Source organism: Podarcis tiliguerta (assembly GCF_965153285.1).
Source record: "Podarcis tiliguerta genome assembly, chromosome: 6".
NCBI classification, from domain to species: Eukaryota; Metazoa; Chordata; class Lepidosauria; order Squamata; family Lacertidae; genus Podarcis; species Podarcis tiliguerta.
The window spans coordinates 58,234,356-58,261,355 of record NC_139539.1 but is presented as its reverse complement, the minus strand read 5'-3'; the positions used below and the strand labels follow the sequence as shown (position 1 = coordinate 58,261,355).

The 27,000-nt window shown below is 41.2% G+C and overlaps 2 protein-coding genes across 6 annotated transcripts in view; one reads left to right on the top strand and one right to left on the bottom strand.

The window, feature by feature from the left end:
- HOOK1 (hook microtubule tethering protein 1) overlaps nucleotides 1–18,304 on the bottom strand; it is a 31,030-nt gene extending 12,726 nt beyond the window's left edge. For 3 of the 4 annotated variants that reach the window (XR_014513008.1, XR_014513009.1, XM_083448055.1), the window contains exons 1-12: nucleotides 17,895–18,304; nucleotides 11,726–11,811; nucleotides 11,208–11,280; nucleotides 9,399–9,449; nucleotides 8,642–8,774; nucleotides 7,693–7,760; nucleotides 6,938–6,997; nucleotides 6,354–6,437; nucleotides 3,765–3,931; nucleotides 2,708–2,848; nucleotides 1,295–1,496; nucleotides 308–418 (exon numbers count right to left, since the gene is read on the bottom strand). Coding sequence is in view for 2 of the 4 variants with exons in the window: in XM_083448055.1 (XP_083304181.1) it covers nucleotides 308–418; nucleotides 1,295–1,496; nucleotides 2,708–2,848; nucleotides 3,765–3,931; nucleotides 6,354–6,437; nucleotides 6,938–6,997; nucleotides 7,693–7,760; nucleotides 8,642–8,774; nucleotides 9,399–9,449; nucleotides 11,208–11,280; nucleotides 11,726–11,811; nucleotides 17,895–17,945 (1,227 nt within the window). In the remaining 2 variants the exon portion in view is untranslated. Of the gene's footprint in view, nucleotides 1–307; nucleotides 419–1,294; nucleotides 1,497–2,707; nucleotides 2,849–3,764; nucleotides 3,932–6,353; nucleotides 6,438–6,937; nucleotides 6,998–7,692; nucleotides 7,761–8,641; nucleotides 8,775–9,398; nucleotides 9,450–11,207; nucleotides 11,281–11,725; nucleotides 11,812–17,465; nucleotides 17,531–17,894 lie in introns of those variants that run through there. The other variant, XM_083448056.1, reaches the window with a different exon arrangement.
- The window catches only part of LOC310680951 (E3 ubiquitin-protein ligase RNF170-like), a gene marked incomplete at its 5' end in the record, with an annotated part of 32,303 nt that continues 22,858 nt past the window's right edge, over nucleotides 17,556–27,000 (top strand). The window contains 2 exons of one of the 2 annotated variants that reach the window (XM_083448202.1): nucleotides 17,556–17,776; nucleotides 24,331–24,420. In XM_083448202.1, coding sequence (XP_083304328.1) covers nucleotides 17,556–17,776; nucleotides 24,331–24,420 — 311 coding nt within the window. The remainder of the gene's footprint in view (nucleotides 17,777–24,330; nucleotides 24,421–27,000) is intronic. The other variant, XM_083448203.1, reaches the window with a different exon arrangement.

The window sequence follows — 27,000 nt, the reverse complement described above, 5'->3', positions numbered from 1 at the left end:
AAGACTGGAAAAATGAGAAACTGAGCGATTTGAAACTGGCAGATCCTGTCAGCCCTGGCTTCAAGCAGTATATTTGCTGTGTTTAGCAAATCTCATTTTTATACTATTTAATAACTATTTTAATTACAGCATTGCTACCTTCTGCCTCTCAATCTCTGCAGTTAAATCCCTTGAGATTCAGAGGGTTACATTACTTGGCAAGAAGAGAAAATGGTCCCCATCAATATGACATCCTACCTATCTTGCATCCCAGGTATTTGGAGAAAAACATACTAATACATTTCTATTACACTTTTAGAAGCTGTACCTCTTTCTCTTTAATTAACGCTTCATGCTTCTCTTCCAGTCGCTTCTGTTCAAATGCTAGTGTATCAGCTCTTTTGGATTCTTCAGAAAGTTTGTTATGAAGTTCTTGGACCTTGTTTGAAAAGGCAAACACATGTTGTCTTAAAGGGCTTCTAAATTGGTTTATTTAAAAATTGTTCTAAGGGTGGGAGTGGGGAAGAAAGAATACCACCATCAGAATTTAAGTGTCATTTAACACAAATGCCTTCATGAGTTCTAATAACCAGGTTCTCCCTTTCAGCAACATTACAAACATCCTGTTTTAATCTAATAATGACTTTGGGTCCAACATTTAGCTGTTCATTTAAAATATTTCAGATGTACCCCTGACCACTATCTCTTTAGCAAGCAGACAAATACCACACTGTATCTTCAACTTCCAAGTCACCAGATTCAGCTGGTGTCATTTGAATTCTTTAGTGGAATATTCTACAAAGAAATATCCTTTTAATTTCTTTGGAGCTAAGTACCCTGATCCAGCTGCTGGCTGTAGGCATGCAAACTTTAGTGGGCACACTCAGCACACTTATAGGGGTTGCGTCATTCATTTTCGTGACGGGGCAGCTCTCTGTGTGCTCTTCCATAAACACAGAGTCCACCTCTGCAGTGGAGTACACTTCTAGGATTCAAAAGGAAAACAGAAAAAGGCCTCACAACAATATATTTGGATTTAATACATGCAAACTGCTGCCCCTGTGCTGCCTCTTTAAAGATACGAGGGTAAATATTGGAGCCACTGTGCACTGGCAAGTGTTCCATTGGGGGAAATAACATACCATATAAATGTGTGGCAGGAATGAAAGCTGCTGCAAATTTGGGGTTGGCATGGTGGCGGGGCTTAAATTTACATTTGAATAAATTCTGATCCAAACACCACAACTTTTTAAGAGCTGAAATAATAAGGAAAAACAGAAGTACAAAGAGGATGTAAGCAAAGCTTATCTCTTACCTGCCTTTTGTATGTTTCTAGCTGTGCACGGGCTGCGTTGGCTTTCTTCAGCTCTTCCTCTAGGCTAACGGTATTGTGCATATACATCATATTTGTTTCCTGAAGCGATTTCACCTGTCTGCGAAAGTCATTCAGGTCCTCCAGTTTTTTGCGGTAAACCTCAACGGTTGACTCCAGCTTGTTGGTCTTGTCAGCAAGCGTCCTGTAGGAGCAAAGCGTCCTGTGTGTGTCTTTCTCAGAAATATGGGCACTACAAAAGTTGAGTTCTTTAAAAAACCATTGTCTCTAACTGCTTCTAGTGCCCAAGAGTAGAATGTGAACTAATGTGACAAACATTCATTGTTTAGAATTTTGTTGTTCATAGAATTATACAAGCCATGGGGCTCAGGCAGAGAAAGCTCCCAGTTGAGATATTAGGACTTTTCAATTACATAACACTATTTGATGGCGATAAATCCTCAAGCAGAATTCATGATGGATTGCCAATGTAAACGAAATATGCATATGGGCCTCAAGAGAAAGGTTAGGCCTCTATTCTCAAAACGGGTTATTACACAAAACAGCTGTTGTACAACAACAAATACAAGAGCAGGCAATATTTTTTTCCTACATCCTCTCAGGCGTATGCTAGAGCTGATGATGGGTGGAGCTGGAGACAAAAGAGTTCTGGATTAACAGATCTAGAATAAAGACGGCCCTGCTTCAATTGTCACTATGGACCCTCAGATTAGCATTCTCAATCCTATTCAGGTAGACTCTGAAGCAAGTTCCCACTGGGTTGGATAGGGTTACCTTCAACAAAGTATACAGAATGTTTTTTTAGTACAACATGCCAATAGAGCTCGCTCCGTCTCCCTCTCCCTCACACACACTTCATGGGGTCTCCACTTACTGTTACTGAATCAGGATATAAGAAACTCAGGTAGCCAATATTTTGGTGCAACATGGAAATGGAATCAGTAAATTTATTTATCCTAATAAAGTTTAATCTATGGTATAACACTAAACAATTTACCTTTGCTTTGACTCCCACACGGTTGTGGGAAATAGGATATGGTGGTTGTGAGATATTACTTTTCATGGCGTATAAGGTATCCTATTTTCTTAAGTTATCAGTTACATGCATGAAGACATATAAATAAAAAATCCATGATAACATCTCTTAGTTCTTGGGATATTTTTCATTTTCAGGACTAGGACATTAAATATCACTTAGAATAGTATTGGCAGCTTCAGTAATACAAACCCTTAATTAACATGTACTATATTATAATGTAATGTTCTCTATTGATCTCTTTAAATTTGCTCATTCATGCAAAATAAAGTACTGCAGTTTATAAGAAATCCCAAGCTTTTTCAAACTGTAGCACTGACACAGCCTTCAACAGGAGTGAAATTTGATTTTTAGCATACCTAAGAACATCAATCTCATCTTTTAGAGCCCTTGATTCTTCTGCCAGAGAGGTCAGTTCATCATTTCGATGCTGAAGCTCAACCAGTTGTTTCTCAAGTTCTTCACAATGAACACGATAATCATCTTTTGCAGTTTCAAGCCTTTACATAAACAAAATAGGATTACTGAAAAGATTTCCCATTAGTCCCTTCTTTAAACACAAGTCATGTGTATTCTTTTACCTTACTGCACATTTATTGCAGTGGTGGAACAAGAATATTTAACAGTGCTTTATCATGCAAAGGGCATTTACAAAATTCCTTATGCACATGAATACAAAGGGCAAGTTTATATAGATTGGCTGTCCTGTCTAAATAACAACATTTTTAAAATGTAGGTTTTGCATCTAGTCTGTTCCTAGTCTACTCATAAATTAGATTAAGATGATGGATAAACTAAAGCTATTAAGACATAAAATAAAAATAAATAAGATAAAACAACAGAATACAATAATTAAAAGCAGCATAATTATGGTAGATAGGGCCACAATAGTAGGGGGAAGGATATTTCCTTTGCCAACAGCCTGGTGGAAAATGTATATATTTTTACACAAGGCAAAAAGAAGAAGAAGAAGAAGAAGAAGAAGAAGAAGAAGAAGACGACGACCAAGTAGTCTCTCTAGCTTTTCTACAGATTGCATTCCGCAGCTTAGGTGGAACCACTGAACAGGTGGTATCATTGATTCCTAAACTATGAACTGCCCTTAGCGGCAGAACCCTAAACAAGGCCTCTTCAAGAGATATTCACGAATGAGCAGGTAAATATGAGAGCAGGTATTCCACGAGCACACTTGGCCCAGGCTGTTCTGACTTTATAAGCAATGCCACTGCAGCTACACAAAAATTAGAGTAACATGATATGACTGGTTTACTTCTACTAAGAACAATCAGGCTGCAGTTTCTGTATGAGTTGTAGTTTCTGAACTGTTTTCAATGACAACACCACAGAGTGCATTAAAGGAGTCCATTTAAGAGTTTACTGGAAGTGATAGGGCTATCAAATGACAACAATCCATACCTGAAATTTTCTTCCTGTAGTTGCTCTAGTTGCATTTGTGCATTGAAATACTTCTTTGCAACTGCAGTATTTGTATCATCAAGAGAACCATCCAGCTGGTCCAATCTGTCATTCATAATCTCATTTTCAGACATCAAACTGCTCTTTTCTTCTTGAAGGGCAGCTACCTAAAGAGGTAGAACCCACTTCAGGATTATGGTTCATCCATCAAAACAGCTGACGAAAATGTACAGGTAACTGACCCCAGTGAAATAATGTGTTTCACAGACAAAGTGCAGCTTAGCAGCAAAAAAGATTTTTAAGTGGTTGCCTTTGCTAAAGTTTTGTTATCTTGTATTAAATTATAGCATGCTTGTTTTTATGTACATAATCAAATTTTGTAGAAGCAAGTCCCATTGATTTTATTTCAGTGGATTTGTGTCTTTAGGGATTTGGGCTTAGGCTGAGTTCCAAAGTAGATCTTCAGTTCATAAGACAGCTACTGCCACTGTGCTCTTACCCCAGACAGTTGTAGTAAAACTTTTCATGAGACAAAAAGCCTAATCACTCAGGCTTCCATATGCTTATGAGCGGCAATTCTACTGCCTTGTGTGGCTCAAATTCTTGTGTTGCTCTTTGCAAATCTACACACGGAACTGTCATGTGGTTATTTTCTCTTCACTTGCAGCAATTCAGATCTTGGCTGGAGATACCTTAACTTTGATTACACTGCAAGTCCTATCAGCCACAGTAGCAAAACATTATCTGCATGGAAAGAGACATTGCACTTCTGCATATTAGATGCTGGGATAATCAACAAGGGGAAGACTTCACCACCATGCTTTGCTTTTCAATGAAAAACCAGAAGGACTCTAGTCTGATCCAGTTTCCAGGCAATTTCCATTTGCTCTGCATAAGGATACAGGAACTGCCATGCTAGATCAGGCCAGAGTCCATTCAGATAAGGTTTCTAGGGTACAGCATAAGTAGAAATAAAATGGCCTGAAGAAGTCTTAGAGAGAAAAATATTCCCAGGTTGGTAAACTGAAGATATAAAAGCTACATGGTACTAATACTCAGCCGTGAATGGCTATGGCAAAAATGAACTCCTGGAGCCATAAGACAGCATCATATACAAGAACATGCATTTTGCAATTATTTCTGAAAACGCTGCTAGCTAAGAAATGGGAACACAACAGTAAGTATATTAACAGTCATAAAGGAGCCGCAGATTAAAAGAACAGAGCTCTTAAGCCTTTTCTAGTAAAAGCCATTGTGTTAATTTTAAAATATCAAACGTCAGAGCAAGTCACATGTTAGTTCATTGGTACTTAGAATGCATTGTGCTCTTTGGGTTACTTTTCCCTGAAACAAAAAGAAACCTACCTTTCATAAATTCTTGTAAAGTATCATGGGAGACTGAGACCTTATAAGTGAATTTATTAACAATTAGTTTAAGCAAGAAGCAATTTTTTTCCTGATTTTCAAATAAACATATATTCAGTATATCACAGAGGCATTCGTTAATTGTGCCAAGCTAGCCAAAATATATTTTACATTTTTTAGACTAGAGACAAGCAAGATCAGGGTCAGGATAGACATTCAGCACTATTATTATTATTATTATTATTATTATTATTATTATTATTAAAAATCTACATTTCCCAAAAAACTTAAGGTGGATTACATAGGCATACTGCCCCTCCCTTTAAATACTCAGTCTATTCCTTTACTTCTCCTATATAAGAAAGGAAGAAACTTACAGTCCAATCCTATGTGTGTTTACACAAAAAAAGTTTTACTAAATTCAACAGTGCCAATTCCCAATTAAGTGTGGGCAGAATTGCAATCACTGTCATTTCTTCCTTCTGCCAGTTTAAATAACAGGAAGTGTCCCTTTTGCAATGTTGGGTCAACTAGCCTTGCTGGTCAGAATTCAGGCAGAAAAGGTATTTAGTGCATTTGATCTATAAATTCCTAATTAAAAACTCAATTGCACAAACTACTAACCATAATGCAAGACAGAATCAAATGGCTGCCGCAATGGACAATATTACACAGTAAATAAGGTACATCCAACAATGGCAGTGAGGAGCACAGATGGACATGTCTGGTTAGCAGATGCTATTAGAAAACTAATGGCTCTTCCCGTTCCCTGAAAACAATGGATCTCTGAACAGACCATTACAGAGCACTACTGAAACTGCTACAGCCTTTTGAACCATTGCACAAGCACTTTAAAGCATCAGTGAATAATTCTTCTGCTGGCATAAAGTCACAGATGGTGACCTTATGATGCCCAAACCCCAGCCAGAAAACAGCACTACAGCTACATGGAATAAGGTGATAATACATATTATCCAAGTTTCCAAAATGAAACTCTGGCCTCAGGAATGTAAGAAGAACCTGATATACAATCTTCTTCGCTATAAGCAGAGATGAGGCATTGCACGATGAACAGTACAACTCACAAAAAACTGTAGAACAGAAGAATCAACTATGTGAATGCTATAAAGAGGAAACTGGCAGAAATGTGATTTTGAAAAACTATCAAATTTACAAAATTAATCTGCTTATAGAAAAGGACTTAGGAACAAATTATGAGCTTACCTGTAGGTCTAGTTCTTGGCATCTTTGTTTCAGCTCTTCTTTTTCTGCTAGTACTTCATTGAGTTCTTCCAATGTTCTTTTCAGCTTCAAAACGTTGGAGAGTTTTTGTTTTCAGTGATTTAGCAACATATATTTAATGACCATACATACCCAGCATCCCCCCTACTGTGAAGATGATAGACAGGCACCAAATAACTAACACAGAACACTGGGTAAATAGAAACTAAGTCTTAGGAAGTGTGACCCCCTCCCCTTCGATATTTGGTTCAAATCTGCTTCCTTTGAAGGCATTAGCCTGAATTTCACCTATCCTCAAATTATGGTGCTTTTAGTTATTCTAGAACTGAGACATCCAGGCCTTCAGGCTGTGAGAAATCTGAAAACCAGCCACACCTTGCGGTCATGGTCCTGGGCAATTCCCACTGCAGAACTCAAAGATCATTTCATTCAGTGACCACTGTGTGGCTCTTAGGACAGAGAGAAATGACTAGGTGAACACAATGATAAATCCACTAGGTGGAAACTTATGGTAAAAATAAAATAAGGGCTTAAACACTGCTGGAAACATTAGATATAAAAATTACCTGTTGCTCCAGATCGCCAGGCAACTCACTTACAAAGCCCACTATTTCTTTGCTCATCAACTGCAATGTTTAAAAAAGAAGAAGTTATGTACAACATATTTCTCTAAGTTTAAAACTAATTGTCTAAAACCTTGAGCCCAACTAACAGTGCCCATCAAAAACACACACAACCTCTTCTAGATTAGAGGCAGTTCCAGTTGTGTTCTTAAATCTTCTCAAATAAAAATGGCCTTTTTGCTATTGATTATATGAGGTATACTTTATTTTGACCCACAAAACACGTGTTAGCTAAAAGCCATCAAAAATTTCCATTTATCTTGTCATGTTCTTTGTCTTTGAGGTGCCAAACTGGCACAAACAATCTGAATCAGTCCAGTTCATAGATCGAATTGCATTTCCCCCTTTAATAACACGTTATTGGAGATTTTCTAAAAATATCAAAACATAAATATAACATGGCACTTCTTTAAAAAGTTTAAAAAGTGAAATGCTCACTAAAGCTAGATACATTTATGCATATGTGTGCCCTCTTTACACCAAATCCCTCAAAATAGTGCCTGCAAAGAAACCAGACTTTGATCAAACAACTTATTTTAAACTATGTAGAAGATAGTAGGGTAACAAGAGATTCTGAGATAACTAGGATCAATTGTTTTGTTACTATTGCAGTCCTGGAGATCCCCTACCCTTTGGTTTTGTTTTTTTAAGAAAAGAGAATTATTTCATTTTTGGTGTGTATTATAACTACTTCTTACCTCTTGAATAGCAGCCATAACAACGTGTTGGACAGACTCCTCTAGTGTCATTATAACTTGTATATGCTCTACAAGATAAAATTAGCAAAAGTTTGTTTTCTGTAAGAAGAAATATCCTAAAAAACCTGGAGACAGAAATTACCCCTTTCATATTTGCTCTACCCCTCCACCCCGCCCCAAAACCTAACCAAGTATTAACATTTATGTAGTACTCATTATGGAAAATACTGTAGCAGGTTAAAGTATCATTATTAACATTTTAGCCAGACTGCAATTCCTTTAACTATAGCTGTAGTTAATTCCCTCTAAAATGCAGAAATACTCATCACCAAACATGTGGCTGTGGGATGGGTTCAGTTATATGACATTCAGAGTTACTCCATCATCAGAATTCTCTGTCATTCTATTTGAGGGTACAGATTAACAAGCTCTCAAGGTAATTTACACCCTTGGTTCTAAACACATTTTCTTAGATGTTCATCAAGAATTTAACTCCAAGAAAAAGCATTTTGGATTGCAGTTTTGGGTTGGTCAGAAGACTGAAAACAAAAATTAGAGCACATTGGAATTCTGAGTCTCACATCTGATTTTATTTTTAAAATTATTATTTATTAAAATAGCATCCATTCTGTTAACCAAAAGTTTTAAAACATGTTGAGAACTCACATGCAGAGTTTAAGCTTTAAAAAAATATTTTCTTAGCTATGGGAGGGTGTTGGGCATGCACTGCAGGTAAGAGGGGGGAAAGTTCCATAGCCCAAGCATAAATCCTTGCACTGATGAGATGGTTTAAAAGGGTGGTATCCCAACTAACCTAAGTTTCACTTCACTTCACAAATCATACCGAATAGGGGCTGTGTGCCCTTTCAGTTTCACAACTTCTCCATGCAAGCTAGTATGATCCTTAAAACTCAGCAGAAGGTGGCTGATTCACAGGAAAAGCATTTACCTTGTTTCTTTTCACAGTTGACCGCACAGCCTAAAATAAGCTGCAGTAACCTGCCCAGCTCTACTGGATCAGAATGTTCAGATATCTGGCTTAAATCAGGAAGGAGATCTTCTGAAATCTGCTGACCTAAAAACTGCAGAGGAAATCTGTCATTATAATTTCATAATGACCTGAGGAGGAAATTAGTCCATGAAGGCAGAATTTGTCAGATTATTTGGAAGGCAGGCAGAAGTTAAAACCCTCTAGCTTTTTTTGTGGTAAAGGACACTTTCTTTTTGATCATGCATGCACCAAGTACATTTTACAGGGTCTGCTGGAATTTATTAAAGTATGCAAGTACATTAGAACAAGTCCAGTCAGGAAAAAACTAGAGGGAAAACCCACACACACACTTGAAAAAAATCTGGCTGATGATCCGTGTCTGTCATTACTTGATGATTAAGGGTGAGTAGGAAGTGAGAAAACAATTGTGTGGCCTGCCCTCAAGAGTTTTCAGCAACTAGCATGTCCCTGAACTAGTACCACTGGTTATAAGTACTTTTAGAAAGTGATTCCATTTTCAGGTGACAGAGTGCAGGGTGTGTTCAAGTTAGAAAAATGCAGAAAACCCCACCCAGATCAATTTTGCATGTACTGTATCTATTTTACATATGAAGCAATGCCCGTGATAAGATTTAACAAAAACACTACCAAACAAATTGAGATTTAGACTATAGTGAACCAAGTATTACTTTAACAGCTGCTGTTTTTTCTATACCTCATGATAATAATCTGTAATTCCTTGAAGAACCTTCTTCAAATTGCTGGCCTAAGAAGGTTTAAAAGAAAACATGGGTTATGACTGTGAATTCACTTTCCAAAGATTTTCCTGTATTTCACATTTGGCATTAAATGTATCAATGACAGCCTTTACTGAACAAATTTTTACATATATAAAGATGATTGGCTCAGGTGGACACTGCATGTACTACTTAATATTACTATTATTACCATAAAACCAGAACAGCCTCAGGTGAAAGCAAAAAATAAAAAATAAAAAAATAAATTACAAGTCCTTCGAAGAACACTTGGGTTCCTGTAAGAGATCAGTGTAAGCTGTGGGTATCTGAGAGATGGGGACAACAATGCCATGCAACTTTTCCAATGCAGAAGTCGAAGTCTAAAGTGGGATTTCCAAGCTCTCTGTTTTCAATGAGTTTCCTGGTCACCAACATGCCTCCTCTATAGTGGATCAATACTAACGCTCCTTCCAGCAACCTCTCAAACTGCTAAATGCTGGCTGTAGGATTGCTAAGTGACAGTTCTTAAATATTTTATTTAAGGCAGTTGTGGCAAGTTACTACACACCTCAGGCACAGTCTCAAATGTTCAGATCATATGACTGTAAGCTGTAACCCTGCTCACATCTGCAGTATGACAACATTAACAGCGGGTTAAATTACACTGCAGTATTACTATGAGTGTTCTGTCTCAAATCTCTCTCCCCTCCTCTCCTCCATCTGCAATATGAGGGTGGGGAAAGAATACTGAAAAGTTACATTTCTCCCCACTACCCCCCAAATGAATTTACAATGCTTTAAAAAACATTTTAAAATTGTATTTTTTGTACATATGAATTCATCTTGAAGGAAATGCAATACCATATCCCTTGTCGCTTCTACATTTTGCTGGTGAAGAGATGTGAACACTACTGCTGAATCATTGCAACAACAGAAGTTCACAATTTTTCCACTGTTGCATATGAAGAGCGGTCAATGTTAGCACTTCAATGAGAGAATACCATGACATCAAAATTAAGCAAATAAAATATAGTTGATAGAAGGTAATAATCTATAAAAGCAATCTGGGACATCCCTCAAGTGTACACACTGTTTTACACAAAGGTCACAGAGCAAGAACTAGCCTTTGATTCGGAATTTAACTTGCTAGACCAAGTGGACTTAAAAGGAATAAGATGTATTATTATTTTTTGTATACTGTATTTTTCGCCCTATAGGACGCACTTTTCCCCCTCCAAAAATGAAGGGGAAATCTGTGTGCGTCCTATAGGGCGAATACAGGCTTTCGCTGAAGGTTGGAGAGCAAGAGGGGTCGGTGCGCACTGACCCCTCTCGCTCTCCAGGCTTCAGGAAGCTATCAGCAAGCCTGGGGAGCCCTGCGGGATAGCAGCCTGCCGCCCGGCGCGCAGGTCACCCTGTTGCAGAGCGCCCCTTGCGCCAGGCTGCTATCCGCAGCGTGGGGAGCCCTGCGGGAACTCCCGCAGGGCTCCCCACGCTGCGGATAGCAGCCTGCCACCCGGCGTGCAGGGCGCCCTGTTGCAGAGCGCCCCTCGCGCTGGGCAGACATCGGCCAGTGTGCTTCTCCCCAGCGCCAGCCCCACAAGCTCGGGGGACAGCGGGGAGGCAGAGCACCGCCATACCGCTGTTCATCGACCTGGTTTTGGGGGGGGGGGATAAAAAAAACTAGGTGCGTCCTATAGGACGGAGTGTCCTATGGGACGAAAAATACGGTAGCTTTAACTTTGAAATGTTATCTTTTGTACACACACATTGACATTTTCAATTACCTTTATTCTCCAGTTGTCACCAACATCTTCTTTAATACGGCTTAGCCAAACTTTGTCAAACCAAGCAGCATCACTAAAATAAAATTAATCCATTTTTATTAAATATCACAAAAGTGTTTGTAGTTCACGACTGAATTCCAGTCCTATTTTTATTATAAAAGTATGTAGGAAAAGACTGCTGGTAAGGCAAAGTAGAGTTTCACATATAAAAGTTTACACAATTACTTTTCCCATGTACCGGTAAGTTTAACACACAAACACACATCTTTTGCCTGCAATCATATTTAAAAATTTGAATTGCAAGATAACACAAGTCGGGTACCTTATAAAGGAAGAAGGGTAAAGTGATTATGAAGAAAGCTCAGATGATCAGTTACAAAAGAATGTGATTTATTTTGCTAATATATTTTGCAAATGGGATCTGCAATGAAACGCTGCTGTGTAAAAGAAAGAGAAAAACAAACATATATACAAGAAAACCAAAATAATTCAACACACATACTTTAAAGTTAACTTACATTTCATGAAGTACTTGTGCCATGGCAACACCATTAGTTAAGTCCTGAACATCTTTACAGGATTCAGCAGTATTAAATGTTTGTAACTAGAGGGAAGAAAGAATATATATAACTATTTCTATCTAATTTGAAACAAAAGAAAATGCATACATTTCAGAGCATTTTTGGCCCACCCATATTCCACTTCTCAGGTAAGGTTACAAAATGTTAAAACACCAATAATACACCCACATTTATTAAAAATAGCAGGTTAAAAAAAAAAACAGTTCAAATTACCAATTAAAATATCTAACAGATGCCTGGACAAAACACATATCTCAGTCAGGCACCCAAAAGCAAGGGTGTTAGCCCCTGCCATACATCCAAAGGAGGGCATTCCTTAATTGCAGTTCCACTGTGGAGAAGATCCTAGTCCTCGTTACCATCTGATGTATCACCCCTGGTTGTGGAACAATGAGAAGGAACCAGGCAGGCTGACAGAGAGAGAGGCACTCCTTCAGATACCTGGCCCCCAAATCATTTAGGAATTTATAAATCAACACCAGCACCTTAAATTCAGCCCAGAAATAAATAAGCAATCACCAAAAATATTTTAGGATCTGTGTAATGTGATCCCTGCTGGCTGCCCTGGTCATCATATGGAAGGCCACATTCTGCACTAACTGAAGTTTCTGGGCTGTCTTTAAGGGCAGGCCTACATAGAGCACAGTACAATAATCCAAAATAATCCTATCACATTAAGTATGTGTATAAATAAGATAGTAGCCCAATCACCTGCCTGTGTCACAAGGCAGTCTGAATGCTGAGTATAGCAAGCAGTTTGCCTGGAAACACTTTTTATTCAACCTAAGCAAGATTCACTATATATTGATATCCAGAGGAATGGTACTCACAGCAAACCCCTCATGTGCAAATCACACACTAAGAGTAAGCCCAGTGAAACAGCCACACAATACATTTAAAACAGTTTCTCCCAAAGAATCCAGGAAACTGTAGTTTTCCCCTCACATAGCTTAATAAACCATACTTCCCAGAATTCTTTGTAGGTGGGGAATGAGCTTCAAATGTATGGTGTGGATGTGACCTGATGCCTGTGCAAGGACTTCAAACAGCACAACAGACTCCCCCTCCGTGTCTTCCCCACACCCCTGAAATTGGCATGGAGGGATCAGGAGAACCCCCAGAAGAGCATGCAGGAGGAAAAGGGGGGATTGTTGTGTCTGGAAAGCTGAAGTGCCTGTACTGATGGAATGTTTGCCAGCAAATTCTTCCTTTTATTTTCAGAAATCTACAACCAGACTGCTGCTTAGGTTAGACACCCCAAAAAGGTATCTCTATGTGATACAGGGAGTTACAAATCACTTCCCTGTTTGCAAGAAAGGTTAATGCTGACCTATCTTGCACAGCTGTTGGAAGGCTATTTAGATAACTTAAGTGAAGCAAAATGAACAATTCAAAGTATGGACTTAACAAAATTTATACATCACCTGATTGTAAAAACAAACCCACACCACCTTCTAAGTAATTTACAAATATATTTTTAAAAAGTTTAGTATGATTTTGTTGGATACCATCTAGAGAACTATTGCTAATTTGAAAGTAAGGGCTTCAGTGTGAGAGTTCTGTTATGAACAAGTTGCAGAAGACAGCCCTAGGTTGCATTCCTGAACATATTTATTAAGGTTATGTAATTTAAGAAGGGTGTTCCTGTATACCACAACTATGCTTTATACGGCATTAAGTGAAGCATGAATCAAGTCTTTGACAGCCATACTTTTTCTTCTTGCTTCTGAAGACTGATTCAATAATCTTGAACTTTTCAACTAGATTAGTGCACTGTAAGGATCTATCTTTAAATACTGACTTTTCAACAAAATTTGTACAAAAATGCAGCAGCTAGGTTCTTAAAGCTGGACAGTCAACAATGATCACAACTTTATTCCTTATGATATTCATTGGCTACAAGTTTCACTTGGTAAAACAACTTCCAACTGTACCCAGAAATATATATGCAAGGAAAATACAATGTATGTAGGCTACACCAATAAGACGAAACAACAGCTGGCTTCATGTCATGGTTTCTGGGTCTGGGATCCATCTTGGAACCACTCCTAAAAGCACAGGCCTAGAGCATGCTCAACTCAAACTTTTCGAAAGAAGCACTTCCATCTTTTATCCACTAGGTGTCAACCACATGAACATATCTTACAGAAAACTTGTTCATGGTTTTGCTATTCCAGGAACTCTGAATGAACATAAAAACAAGCTATTCTGTTTTTGTGACGAATGCAGTATTTGATTTGTGGTATATAGTTCAGTAGTATTTCTTAATAATGCAGTATAAATGATGGGAGGTACTGATCAACAATACAATATGCACAATAAAAGAGCCTGGAATTATACACCATGATTCAAATCAGCACAAGAATATTTCAAAATACTTTGTTTCAATAGGAATTATCAGTATATTGGTGTTTTTCAAATAAGTAAAGCTTACGTAGTAATAATATTTTGTTTAAAATAAGGAAAGAGGAGGGAAATACTTAGGAAAGAAACACTGTTGCCAGTTTTTTGTAAGGGTTAGGCTCAGGTTGTAAATATGTGTAAATAAACCATATACTGTATCCTAAAGACACCAGAATCTCTGCTGTCACTTACTCCAATTAAACAGGCCTCTGGGCAAATGCCTGGAAACCCTGGAATCTTGTACCGCTCGGAGATTGGGATGGCATGCAACCATATTATTAAATTTTAAATATTGTATTCCTTAGGACAGCTGTGCAATTGATATAGATAAGCAAACAAAAATATATGAAGGCTAGTTATTTTTCCATAAATAATTTAAACTGCAGTTCTATTCTAAGTCTCTCCCCTCCTGTTTATTAAAGGAGATCCTTTGTACTGTATCATACACAATGCAATTTGGGAGAAATATGCAATATTGGGAAATACTTCCTTAATTCAACTAAAATGACAATATGCTGGTTGTGGTATGATCAGTAAAGTTTCCTCAGATGATCTTAAAGTTCACCTGGACTTGAGGAGGTGGTCTGCTAGATATCCTGGTCCCAAGTTGTTTAGGACTTTAAATGTCAGCAACCAAATTTTGAACTCCCTTGTAGCTTAAAAGTAAGCCAGTGCAGATATTCTGACACCAGTGTAATATGCCAAAAATTAGGGTTGCCCATTAAACACCCTAGCAGGTGGGTTTTGCGCCAGCTGCAGCTTCTGAACCAGGTAGAAGGGTAGCACCATATACAGCACATTTCAGTAGTCTAATGGTTTACCATATTTTTTGCTCTATAAGATGCACCAGACCACAAGACGCACCTAGTTTTTGGAAGAGGAAAACAAGAAAAAAAATATTCTGAATCTCAGAAGCCAGAACAGCAAGAGGGATCACTGTGCAGTGAAAGCAGCAATCCCTCTTGCTGTTCTGGCTTCTGGGATAGCTGCGCAGCCTGCATTCGCTCCATAAGACACATACACATTTCCCCTTACTTTTTAGGAGGGAAAAAGTGAGTCTTATAGAGCAAAAAATATGGTTATTTATACCTAGAAGAAAATGTGGCTAAATCTGTGCAGCTGCAAAAAGATGGGGTGCGAACCTGACCCTGAGAAATCAAGAGGAAAATGGAAGTTCAGGTGTCTGGTTTAAGTTTCACAAGGAAGCTAAGCTGAAACAGAGTTTTTCCCCTGTTCAAAGTGGTAACTCTCAGTATGGTAGGTACAGAAAAGATGCCTCAAAGAGTATATACCACGACTGTGGCAATTAATACAGGCAGGCACTTGAACTCTTTCTGCTAATCACACAGCTTTAGGTTTCAGTTATCTAATAAGAATTCCTTCAAATAAAAATCTCTTTCTTTCTTCATCAAGAGTAAATCATTACGGAGAATTAAAGCTGCACAGACTGGAGCAACATATGGCTGTAAATAATGTTAAGCTTCAGAAACTAATACAGTGGGGAAGAAAATTGTTGAACAGCCAACACAAAGCAGCAAAGGATGACCATTCCCTTTGATATTATGGAAGCAAAGTGACACTGCACCAGTAGTGAAATGGGATCTTCCAGAAAGAAGGGCGGTTTCTGTATGCCTGGGGAGTATTCCAGGCTTACAAACATAAATTGGTGTTTAAGGGATGGAGAGGGGAAGATCAAGAGCTACAGTTGTGCTGCCATGTAGCCATCAGGCTGATATTAGAGTCCTAGTGGCTTTCTTCCCTTTAGTCAAGGGAAGGGATGAGGAACCTTAAATCTTCAGGACTTTCCCCAGGCCACACTCCTCACCAGCCCTGACTGAAAGTATCCCTTAAGTGGGATGCTGCCTTCTTCTTCCCTGTACGTAAGTTAGGGAGATGTGGTGGGTGTGTAAACCCCTGACTTTTGTAATCCTGGACTATAACCTACTGTAGAAAAGTAAGAGTCAAATCCAAAGCCTTTGAAAAGCTGCTAGTTGCTATGCAGATCCATGGGAAAATGTGGCCTTCAGATTTTTGTTTTTTCAAAAACCCTCCTCTGACCTAGACCCCTAAAACAGTGGAGGGAGGGGGCTATATACCCACCTCCATGCACTGTTATTGGTTGGAAATGGATGATCATCACGGCCCCTCATTCCATTTTTTTATCTCACCCTCTACAACACAGTTCCTTGTAGGCAAGGAACTTGTGCACATTTAATGGGCACACTTTTTTTATATCTGACAGTATATTGGTTCTGGTTGAAATGAATGATAATATACTAACAAGAGTAGTTGCTTTATGTTTTGTCCATTACTTTATATTCCCATCAATCTATCCAAAAGCCACCTATATGAAAAAAAAGTGGAGAGAATGGGGACTACTTCTTTTACTCTCATCCCCACTTACGATTTTTAGTAATAAAACTCCAAAATGTGTGTTTTAACACAAGAAACTGCTAAGATTTCCAGACTAGATTTGTCTCTTGCTCCATGACCTAGATAAATATACTATTACCTTTAAAATATCTTTGTTTGTTATGGCAGCTTATAAGATTCAATGCAATTTTTCCAATTGATTGCTTTTCCAGTGGCAATTTAATAAAGTTAGAACTCTAGGTTACAGCGAAGTTCAGTTTAACCCATATAAGAATACATTGTCACTATCAACCTTTGATCACCAAGCACTCCTCGGTTTTCATGATGCATGGCATAAGGGATTCTTGAAATGACCTTTGGTTTTGATGAAGCAGGACTGCCAACTTCCTTATCATATATTAGATAGAAGCAAAAACCCTCCTGTAAGCTGGCTCCTTAGCAACATGCACAATTATATAAACTGCTCCTGGCATATTTACTTGAACTCAATGATAAACACATTGAAAAAACATGCACAGAGATAAGGTGCATGGCGGCAGAATTGGGGAGGAAAACTGCACTGAATGAAGCATACGTTTGGGTAAATAAGGTGTAATTTGGGCCACACATCGGATTCGTTTATGTGACTGAACTGAACATACTGACTGACGGTGGTAGATTATGGCAGGACCAGCCCAAGACGGGTCCTGCGGCGGGTCCTGAAATGGCACCCTACTCCTAGGAAGACCTACATCAGGAACAAGGGTGGGAGAAAGCTCGCCATAGGGATCCGCTGTCCCTGTGGATCCTGCCACCTGAGACCAGTCGTCCCACCTTGCCTACTGCGTGGGCAGGCCCACAGTGGGGAAAGGACCCCATCCTTAGCTGCTCTATGGATAAGTGACCGTGCACACTTACATACCGCGTACAACGCTTGTACCAACATGGCACGTGCTAAAAGGTTGCTAAAAGAATCGGTGCGCTGTTACGTAAGGGCGCCTGCATTACAGAAATGGGGCACAAGGAAAGCGAGCAGAGGAGGAGGGCTCCACAGGTTGCAGCGGGTGAGGTGTCAGGCTCCGAGCCCCGCGGAGCAAAAGTCTTCTGGCTGCTTCTTCAGGGTGGTGTGAAGCAGCCGCCGCGAATGGCTTCGCAGCCGGAACTCCCGCCTGGACTCGAGCTCCCTTCGGCCCCAGAGAAGCGCCGCCATCACCTGAGACGACGGGGCGGCAGGTGAGAGGAAGGGGCAGGCGGAGGGCGAGGCGGGGTGGGATGGTGACAGGCGAAGCGACCGACCCCCAACCGACGACCCGCCCCCCTCCCTCTCCGAGCCCGGCCTCCCCTCACTTGCCCAGAGAATGAGGCTGTCGCACAGCGGCTGCTCGCCCGGCTTCCCTTCCATGGCGACGGCGGCGGTTTTCTTCTCCCCTCAGCAGCAGCGCCGCCGCCGCCGCGCTCTTCTGCGGAACGCACAATGCACCAACCTCACTTACGCCCGGAACAATGCGCAAGTTACGTGCCCGGCGGCCGCCGCTTGTGTCACCTGAACACCCGCCTCTCCATCTGCCTCGGCCTCGTACCCCGCCCCCTCGGCCAGGGCCCTCCTCTTGGCTGTTTGACGCGCCGGCTGGCCAATCCTGAGCCGAGGGTGCGGGGGGTGTGAACCAAGCCGGCGCTGCGTTGTGGGTTATTTTTTTCCCCCGAGACCGCGTAAGCGAGGCGTTCTGGCCCAATCAAGGTGGTGGCCGCGGAAGGTTGGTATGGCGCCACCTGCAGGAGGCGGGTGGAAAGTGCTCCAAGGAGGATTCCTCTCTGACCCAGTTATGCTGTGGCTGGCGCGCAGGGTGGGGCGGGGGGCCTATTATTGCATCCATGCGCGCATCCACCGCGCTCCACCCACTGCTGTCATAGCTTAGTGGGACGTCTCTCTTCCTGTCTATGCTCTTGCACCGTTTCACTTTTTCACCGCCGTCCTTTGGAGGAAATTTTCTCCACGGGATTCCCCACCAACCAGCTCAGCTGTTCAGGTGCTAATAACGCCAAGGTTGCAGGTTCGACGCCCGCAGGGGACAGCTGCACATTTCTGCATTGCAGGGGGTTCGACTAGATGACCGTCAGGGTCCCTTCCAGCTCTCCGATTCTGTGAAACACTCGCGTTCACACGGCAGCCTAGCACCGCTTCAGGCACCCGCCTTCCAAAACTTTGGAAACGTTTCCTGTTCCTGCCCCGAACTGTTTAGTAGGCGCTCCCGCCGCTGCCTGGGTCCTTCGCGGGCAGCTGAGGACTAGAGCATTACAGTTACTGCCTTGATAAGTACCTTAACGACCAAGCAAAGAAACGGGGGTTCTTCCAAACTCATCCATTTGGCTCGATGCTAAACAAAGCAGAAATGAAAAAGGGAGGCTGTCGTGGATGCTTTAGCTGAGATTCTTGCATTGCAGGAGGTGGACTAGATGATCCGCGGGCTCCCTTCCAACTCTACAATTCTGCAACTTTATGATGCTATGAAAGAAAAAAATTTTGCCCCCAAAGACCGTCTTGCTTTTCACCCTTGCACAGTGTCAAAACAACACAAAACTTAAATCTTAAATTCTTCTTAAATTTTAGTATCTAATCTGAATTTTTAGGAACTCAAAAGCATGCTTATGCACCTGTTAATCATACAGGAGTCTCCCCCCCCCACACACACCTCACCCCTGGTTTTAAATGTGCATAAAAAGCAAAGTACCACTACAGTATGATATACAAATCCAGTATCCTGTAAGCATAAAAAATGGAAAGCATTTTTAGTTTTAGTGCCAAAAGAACAAAGGTATGATTATCTTTTACATTTCATTGCTCCTTAGCACCCCTTTCCTTGAACTATATTAAGACTTCCAATTCCTTCCCTGGGCATAGCCAGGATTTATCTTAGGGGGGCAGGCTTTATGTTTGGGGGCGGGGCAGAACTGAGTTATCTTCAACACAATTAGTAGGTTAGTTATTTGTATTTATTTACTTGGATGGGGGGGCAGCTACCCCCCTGCACCTGGCTACGCCCATGGTTCCTTGATTCAGATAAATTTACGAGTATTCTCATACAAAATAATGGAGAAATTATAGAGAAGAATTGCAGCTTGCTACATGTGGAATTGGGGGATTAAGCCCAGATTTCTCAGACTACAAACTAACCTTTAAGGCAAAACACATATTTGATAATGGCAGCCCAGGATCTGTTCACAACATCACCCCCCTGTATGGATCAGCATCTTGTTTCTGAGCAGGAAAGATTGCATTTCTGCAGCTCTCAACAGCCGTCCTGTAAGCTTTACTTTTGACTACAGTACATTCACAGCTCTCCCAGCCGCTGAAGAAAAGTTCACCTCAGTTAATTGCCCTACAGCATCACAGGGACCTCGCTGTCTTATCCTATTCAGCTAGTGATCTTCTTCAATCACACTCATTTGGGGTGGCTGATCTGGGACAGCCTGGGTATGATTTTCAGTTGTGTACCGACTGACAACTTCAATTGATTTCATTATGAGCCGCCGTACACAGTCTAGTCTCGAAAAAGTAGGTCATACAGTTGCTGGAACTAGGCAACCAAAGTGGTCACGGTGATTACAGTGAAAGATGTGAATGGCAATGTTTCACTGGGGCTTAGGGATGTGAGAAAATTAACTGAAAAAAATCAAGTACAGCTTAAGCCAATAGGATAATTCAAAATACAAAATCTTAAAACTGGACAAGGACAAGAAATAGCACCAAGAAACTACTAGAATATGAGAGGCATTAGGAAATGATGTGAACTATTGTGGCATTCCTATTACCCTGAGAATTCCTTTGCATATACCCCATACATGGAATATGTGTACCATGGGCCCAGATTCTGCCCCAGGTGATTAAACACTCTTGTCGCTCTCAGAATTGCTCTTGGGTTTGGTTTCATTTAGTTTTAACATAGGCTGGTCAGGCTATTTTTATTGGCTAATACATGGGTCAGCAAACTAAGGCCCGAGGCCGGATCTGGACCAATTGCCTTCTGGATCCGGCCCGCGGACGGTCTGGGAATCGCCGTGTGGATCTGATTCTGATTGTTAGGGCTGCGCCATTTCCCCCCCCACACACACACACACCGCGGCGGTGCCTCCTCCCTGCCTCCTCCTGGCTACTCCCTGCCCTGCCTAGAGGAGGAAGGGGGCTGGGCTTTGTTGAGCGCCATTTTAAGCAGCCCCTCGCCGTAGGCAGCCCTTTTGCGCTGCTCATTGTGCTGCCGCCACCACCGCCAGCCCCTGCTGCTTGCAAGGCACAGGTAAGCAGTCACCGGGGCTTGTCCGGTGCTGTGGAGAAGGGAGGATGAGAGTCGGTCGGGTGTTTTTTTCCAAAATATAGTCCGGCCCCCCCACAAGGTCTGAGAGACAGTAGACTGGCCCCCTCCAGAAAACATTTGCTGACCCCTGGGCTAATATCACCACACTTAGAATGATGCAAATGGTGGATCCTAGTCATGAATAATGCTGATGCAACTCTGTGTAAGTCTGCTTGTACACCCAGGTCCTGCTTTCAGGCTTCCCATAGGGACCTGGTTGGCCACTGTGAGAACAGGATGGTGGACTAGTGGAGCCTGTTCCAGTTGTTTTTGTTTTTTTTTACATTCTTACATTTCTTCATTAGTCAGTTCCACTGGCCATGGGGCTTACACTGAAGCGAGTAAAGCTGTAGAGAAAAACAAAAGCCACCCTGTGGTTGAGTCTGGTAGTGCACTCTTCTTGTAGGAAACCCAAAGGTACATCACTGTGCAGGATTTGCGTGTTGGCTAGAGCTGCAGCATATACTTGCATCTCTTGTAGCACGTTGGCTAGCAAGCGGTAGTGGAGACATTTGTGCTTCCTCTGCAGCCACTCTTAATGGGTCAGGGAAAGTATGAGCCTGTTTCAACTGAGCACAACGAGGAGCGCAGTAATGCATCTGTGGCCAGGAACGCAGATCAAGCTGGAGAACCATTTTCTTCCCTAGTGGGGTAAAGATATTTGTTACTCTAAGCTGTACACCAGGGGTAGGCAACCTAAGGCCCAGGGGCCAGATGCGGCCCAATTACCTTCTCAATCCGGCCTGCGGACGGTCCGGGAATCAGCATGTTTTTACATGAGTATAATGTGTCCTTTTATTTAAAATGCATCTCTGGGTTATTTGTGGGGCATAGGAATTCATTCATATTTTTTCCCAAAAATATAGTCCGGCCCACCACATGGTCTGAGGGACGGTGGACCGGCCCACGGCTGAAAAAGGTTGCTTATGCCTGCTGTACACATTACCATTTACCCTGGCCCCAGTGTTATCCCACCGCTGGTGTTTGAAGCCGAGTACACAAGATGACCGAGAAAATCCGGGACCAAGAGGGAAAAAAAGTTTATACAAGACTAGACTAAATTTATAGACTATCTTCAGGTCCACTGTAAAGACTTAAAAACCATTAGCAGAATTGACATAGCATCTGTGAAGTAATGTGAATTAGGGTTATCAATGGACTTGTAACTGAACGGAAAACTAAAGATGTGTAAGGTAATAAAGGGGAGAAATTGGAAACCAGAGGTGGGATAGGGGGAAGTCTAGAAGGGATGAATAAGTAAGTAAGTTGGATGTTAAATTGTAAAATTATTGAAAATTGAAAATAAAATATGGAAAAAAGAAGCCGAGTACCCATGACATTAGCCACATAAATCCCGTATCCATATGCATTCTGTAGTTTCTTGAGAAATTCTGCTGTTTGATGCATCCGCCCCCCCCCCCCGCAACCCAGCTTCTGTCCAATATGAAAACATAAGGCGTCGTTAAGCTGAGTTGCAAAGCTGAATTGCACATGTGCAGGTGACAGTGTCCTTGAATAGGCACAGAGAAACAAATCAGGTAATGTGCATCAGGTGAAGACATCCCCATCCGCTCGCTGGTATGTTCAGCAACATGAAAAAGTGACTTGAAACACAGCAATAAAGATCTTATTGACTGAAATAACTTCAAATGGGCTAAGCTTTCCTGACCAATATCTCTGTTGTTGTTGTTTAGTCGTTTAGTCGTGTCCAACTCTTCATGACCCCATGGACCAGAGCATGCCAGGCACTCCTGTCTTCCACTGCCTCCCGCACTTTGGTCAAACTCATGCTGGTAGCTTCGAGAACACTATCCAACCATCTCGTCCTCTGTCGTCCCCTTCTCCTTGTGCCCTCCATCTTTCCCAACATCAGGGTCTTTTCCAGGGAGTCTTCTCTTCTCAAGAAGATCCATGAAGATCCCTTCATGGATCACTGCCTCCCCTTCATGGATCACTGCCTTGCCGTGGTGAAGGGGCTTGAATAATTCAGAGAAGCTATGAACTATGCCAAGTACGGCACCCTAGATGGACAGATCATAGTGGAGAGTTTTAACCAAACGTGATCCACCTGGAGCAGGAGCTGGCAAGCCACTCCAGTATCCCTGCCAAGAAAACTCCATGGACAAAGACAACAGGCATATAAAAAGATCTCTATTAGGATCAAGGTTTTTGGGCAGCGGGCAGGATCTCTGACTTGCTGATTATGCAGAAAGCAAAAGGAGAACTGCAGTCTTACAGTTTTATCCCACTTCATTTATTTGATTCCATTTATGGATTGCTTACCACAAAATATATTGGAAATGATTTCACAGTGTTTTGTAAGGAGGATTATGCGAAATATTGAAGGAAGATTATGAAGAGACTTATTAGTTAAAGATAATTAAAAGCAACAGAAAAATTAAGAAATGCAGATTAAGTGATTAAGAATGGAAAATCTTCAGAGGTAGGCGACGGAAGTCCAAAATATTGTAGAAGATAAGAAATTGTGTTAAATGACTGTTGGAAATGATATGTTAAAAATAATAATAAATATATATATTTAAAAAGAAAATGATTTCACAGTAAAAGAAAAAAACCTTGATAAAAACAATTCCCACACAGAAAAACTATTTCAAATCCAAATTTGATAATGATCTTCACTTGAAAATTATTAAATGCATATAATGCTTAGCATTAAAGAAAATCAGAGAGGCATATAACAAAAGAATAAGACATAAAAACATATATAAAACATTTAGGGTTAAGTGAATGGCTTTAATCAATACTGTTGGTGCTTCTCTAGTATCAGTAGAGAGGGAGTCTCATCAGGCAGGTGCTGCAACACTGAACACCTTGTTTCTGATGACCTTAGAGTGGTCATCTGGAATATGGGCGTTCAAGTACAGTACCAAGAAAACAAAAACAAAAAAATGTATTTTGCATGCCAACAGTAGACGGGACTTGCAAAAGGTATGCATTCTAGAGAACAGAACGTACAGCATTCCCTTCCCTCCATTTAGAAGCTCTTCCTGTAATTTGTTTTTAGCAAGCCCGTAAGCACGCTTTTATTCCCCCCAAATCATCCCTAACCCTCCCTTTTCTTTCTTTTGCTCTTCAGATTGTAAACAGGATAGATTATATACCTTCCTTACAGGCTGCCATCAATTCTCTTCCAAAAGCGTGTCAGTTTGTTGGGCCCCAAGGGGTGGCACAATCTGTTCCCTCTTTCTTCCGCTTCCAGCAAGTGAGAATATTCTGTGACAGGAGAGCTCGGTGAGCAGATGAGCTGAACTGCTGCCGCTGAACTCGCCTCACCTCTCCACATGGTAATATCTGGCAAAACAGCCTAGTCACCACAGGTAGCTGTATAATTACAGCTTGTTTACTATCAAAACAACATGGAAGACAAAAATCATATTTCTCTTCTATTTCACTACTAACATCAGATTTCTTTTTTAGGTTTCCTTCCCTGGAAATGAAAGAGACAAGTGCAGCAGTCTGCAGACAAAGGCTGGGGAAACCAGGGTTCAAATCACTGGGTGAACTTGGGTCAGTTACTATTTCACAGTCTTTCTTTGCAGGGTTGTTGTGAGGGTAACAAAGGGGAGGTGGACCATGTTTACTTCCCTGGGCTTTGTGGAGGAAGGGTAGCCTGTAAATGTTATAAATGAACCAAATAACAGGGCGGGTAGTGCTGGTTTCCATTCCAGAGATTTAACTATTTAACTTCTGCTCCATTGCAGTAGTTTTGTGTTAGCCTTATTTCTTAATTATTCTGATAATTGCTTTTCAAAGAGAAAAGTTATCTCCGACTGGTTAAAACATTAGCGTTTGTCTTGAATTAGGTAAACGCCTTGAGGAGGTCTCTCAGCTGGTGCCAGATATGGAGATTTTACTAGCAATGTTTTAATACTGCACAAATGCATAGTTTAACTCGCATATCGCTTACAGCTTGACTTGTGAATGCACAAAACCACAGGTATTCACAAGTTTGTACATCAGTTCTCTGAATCTAGTGTCAAGACAGTGCTTCATCAATTGTGCATTGTATGCAATTATTGCATTTTTTCTGCAAAGCTGTCGTGTGAGAGAGCATGGGGGTGGGGAATGGTCCATGGTTACTCAGTGAGCTTCTTGGCTGAGCAGAGATTTAAACCATGTATCTCCAATCTAAGTACAAAATTCTGAAGACCAGCCCACACCTTAAACCAGAAGAGACCCACCTCTTAGAGCATGTCTGGGATCAACATGTCTGGAACCAAGAGAATCAACATTCCCTGGCAGACAATAAACAAGAACATGTTCTGTGCATCCACCCGTTACATTACCTATGGCTTTCTGTGTGCAGAGTTTGCACCTAATTCTGGTTGGGTACAACAGCATTTCTTGCACTGACACTAAATTCAAGCAATACTTCCAATGGACACAAACTTGTGAAATTTTGAGAAAGAGCTAAAGAAGAAGAAGACGAGTTTGGATTTGATATCCTGCCTTTCACTCCCCTTCAGGAGTCTCAAAGCGGCTAACATTCTCCTTTCCCTTCCTCCCCCACAACAAACACTCTGTGAGGTGAGTGGGGCTGAGAGACTTCAAAGAAGTGTGACTGGCCCAAGGTCACCCAGCAGCTGCATGTGGAGGAGCGGAGACGCGAACCCGGTTCCCCAGATTATGAGACTACCGCTCTTAACCACTACACCACACTGGCTCCAGCTGAGGCATATTTATGCTAGCTTAGATTTAAAATGAATGGGATAGATCTTCAGGTGAGGGGACTGACAATGCCTGCCTATAACATGCCAGGGAGCAAGGCCAGAACCTTCTCACTAGACACACAACTTTTGTCTGTACATTTGCTCTCCCACTTGCTGTCTGAATTGCCATGGTCCAGTAAGCGTTACATGACATGTGGCTGCTGGTTGTGCAGCTTGGCTAAGTGAGACGCAGAGAAGCCCAATACTTCACGTATCACATTGTGCCAAACTTCCTACTAGTAAGACACACTCATATGGAAATTTACCAGACATGTAGATTATAATATATGACCATCTACAAATGCTTCCCATGCAGAAAAGGGTGCAAAGGGTGACATATCCCTCATTTATTTATTCTACTTCCACCTTGCCCTTCCTCCTGTTTAGGGTGGTTCTGAAATCTGAAAAGTGGTTATATCAGTTCTTCCGAACCAGCAGTTTAATAGATTCAGAACTGTAATTTTAAACCAAGGTCTACAGAAGCTATAACCCACTATTATTTTTGATAAAACTCAACAAATTAACGGTTGATTCCCAGGGTTGAGTACTGATCTGTCCATGATTTGTTGAAGATTTTTGAGGATAATGATTTATGAAGCCTTCCCTAGAATCCTAAAAGGTGACAGTGTCATTATTTCAAGTATTTCTAGTTAGATATAAATATCTGAACAAATGTGGTGAATTGGCTGGAAGAGATAATAGCTGCCTTGTGATGTCAATAAAATACATGTGAGTTCCACATGCAGGCTTGGCTGAATAAAACTGCTGACTCACCATGGTTCCTCGTGACTTGGCAGACTGCAAGGCTGAGCTTTATCCCCCTTACTTCTGTTACACATGGGGGCAGTGCAGCCAAGACACTGTAATGCTCTCTGGATTTGGTTCATCAAAGACTCAGTGAGAGTCAGTGGGAGAGAAAAGAACTGGAACCACTTATATAAAAGACAGCAGGTTTTCTTGGCCATGGACATTAGTAGAAGCTCTTCACATGTGATGCAATGCATGTGATAGCCAACCAGCAGATTTAAGTTTGTGTGCCAATCTAGATTAGAAATACCTTGACCTACATTAATGTTCCAATCAAGGGAAGGACGAGTTTGTACTTTTGGCAGCCTCTGGGGTTTAATCACAAGATGCCTGGCTGCCACTTATATGAATGCTTTCCTCTCTCATCTTCTACAGATTTTTAAATTTACTTTCTGGAAGAAATGGAGTGTTTTGTTAGTCACATCCCTGCGTCTTTAAGGAAGCCTACTGACCTGCTGTTGGGGACATTATAGCCAGCACCACTGACAGATTTGCCTGCGCAATGAATATAGAAGAAGCAAATAATTTGCAGGCTTTTCCAGTGTGTGCTTTTAGGATTCCTCAGAGTAGG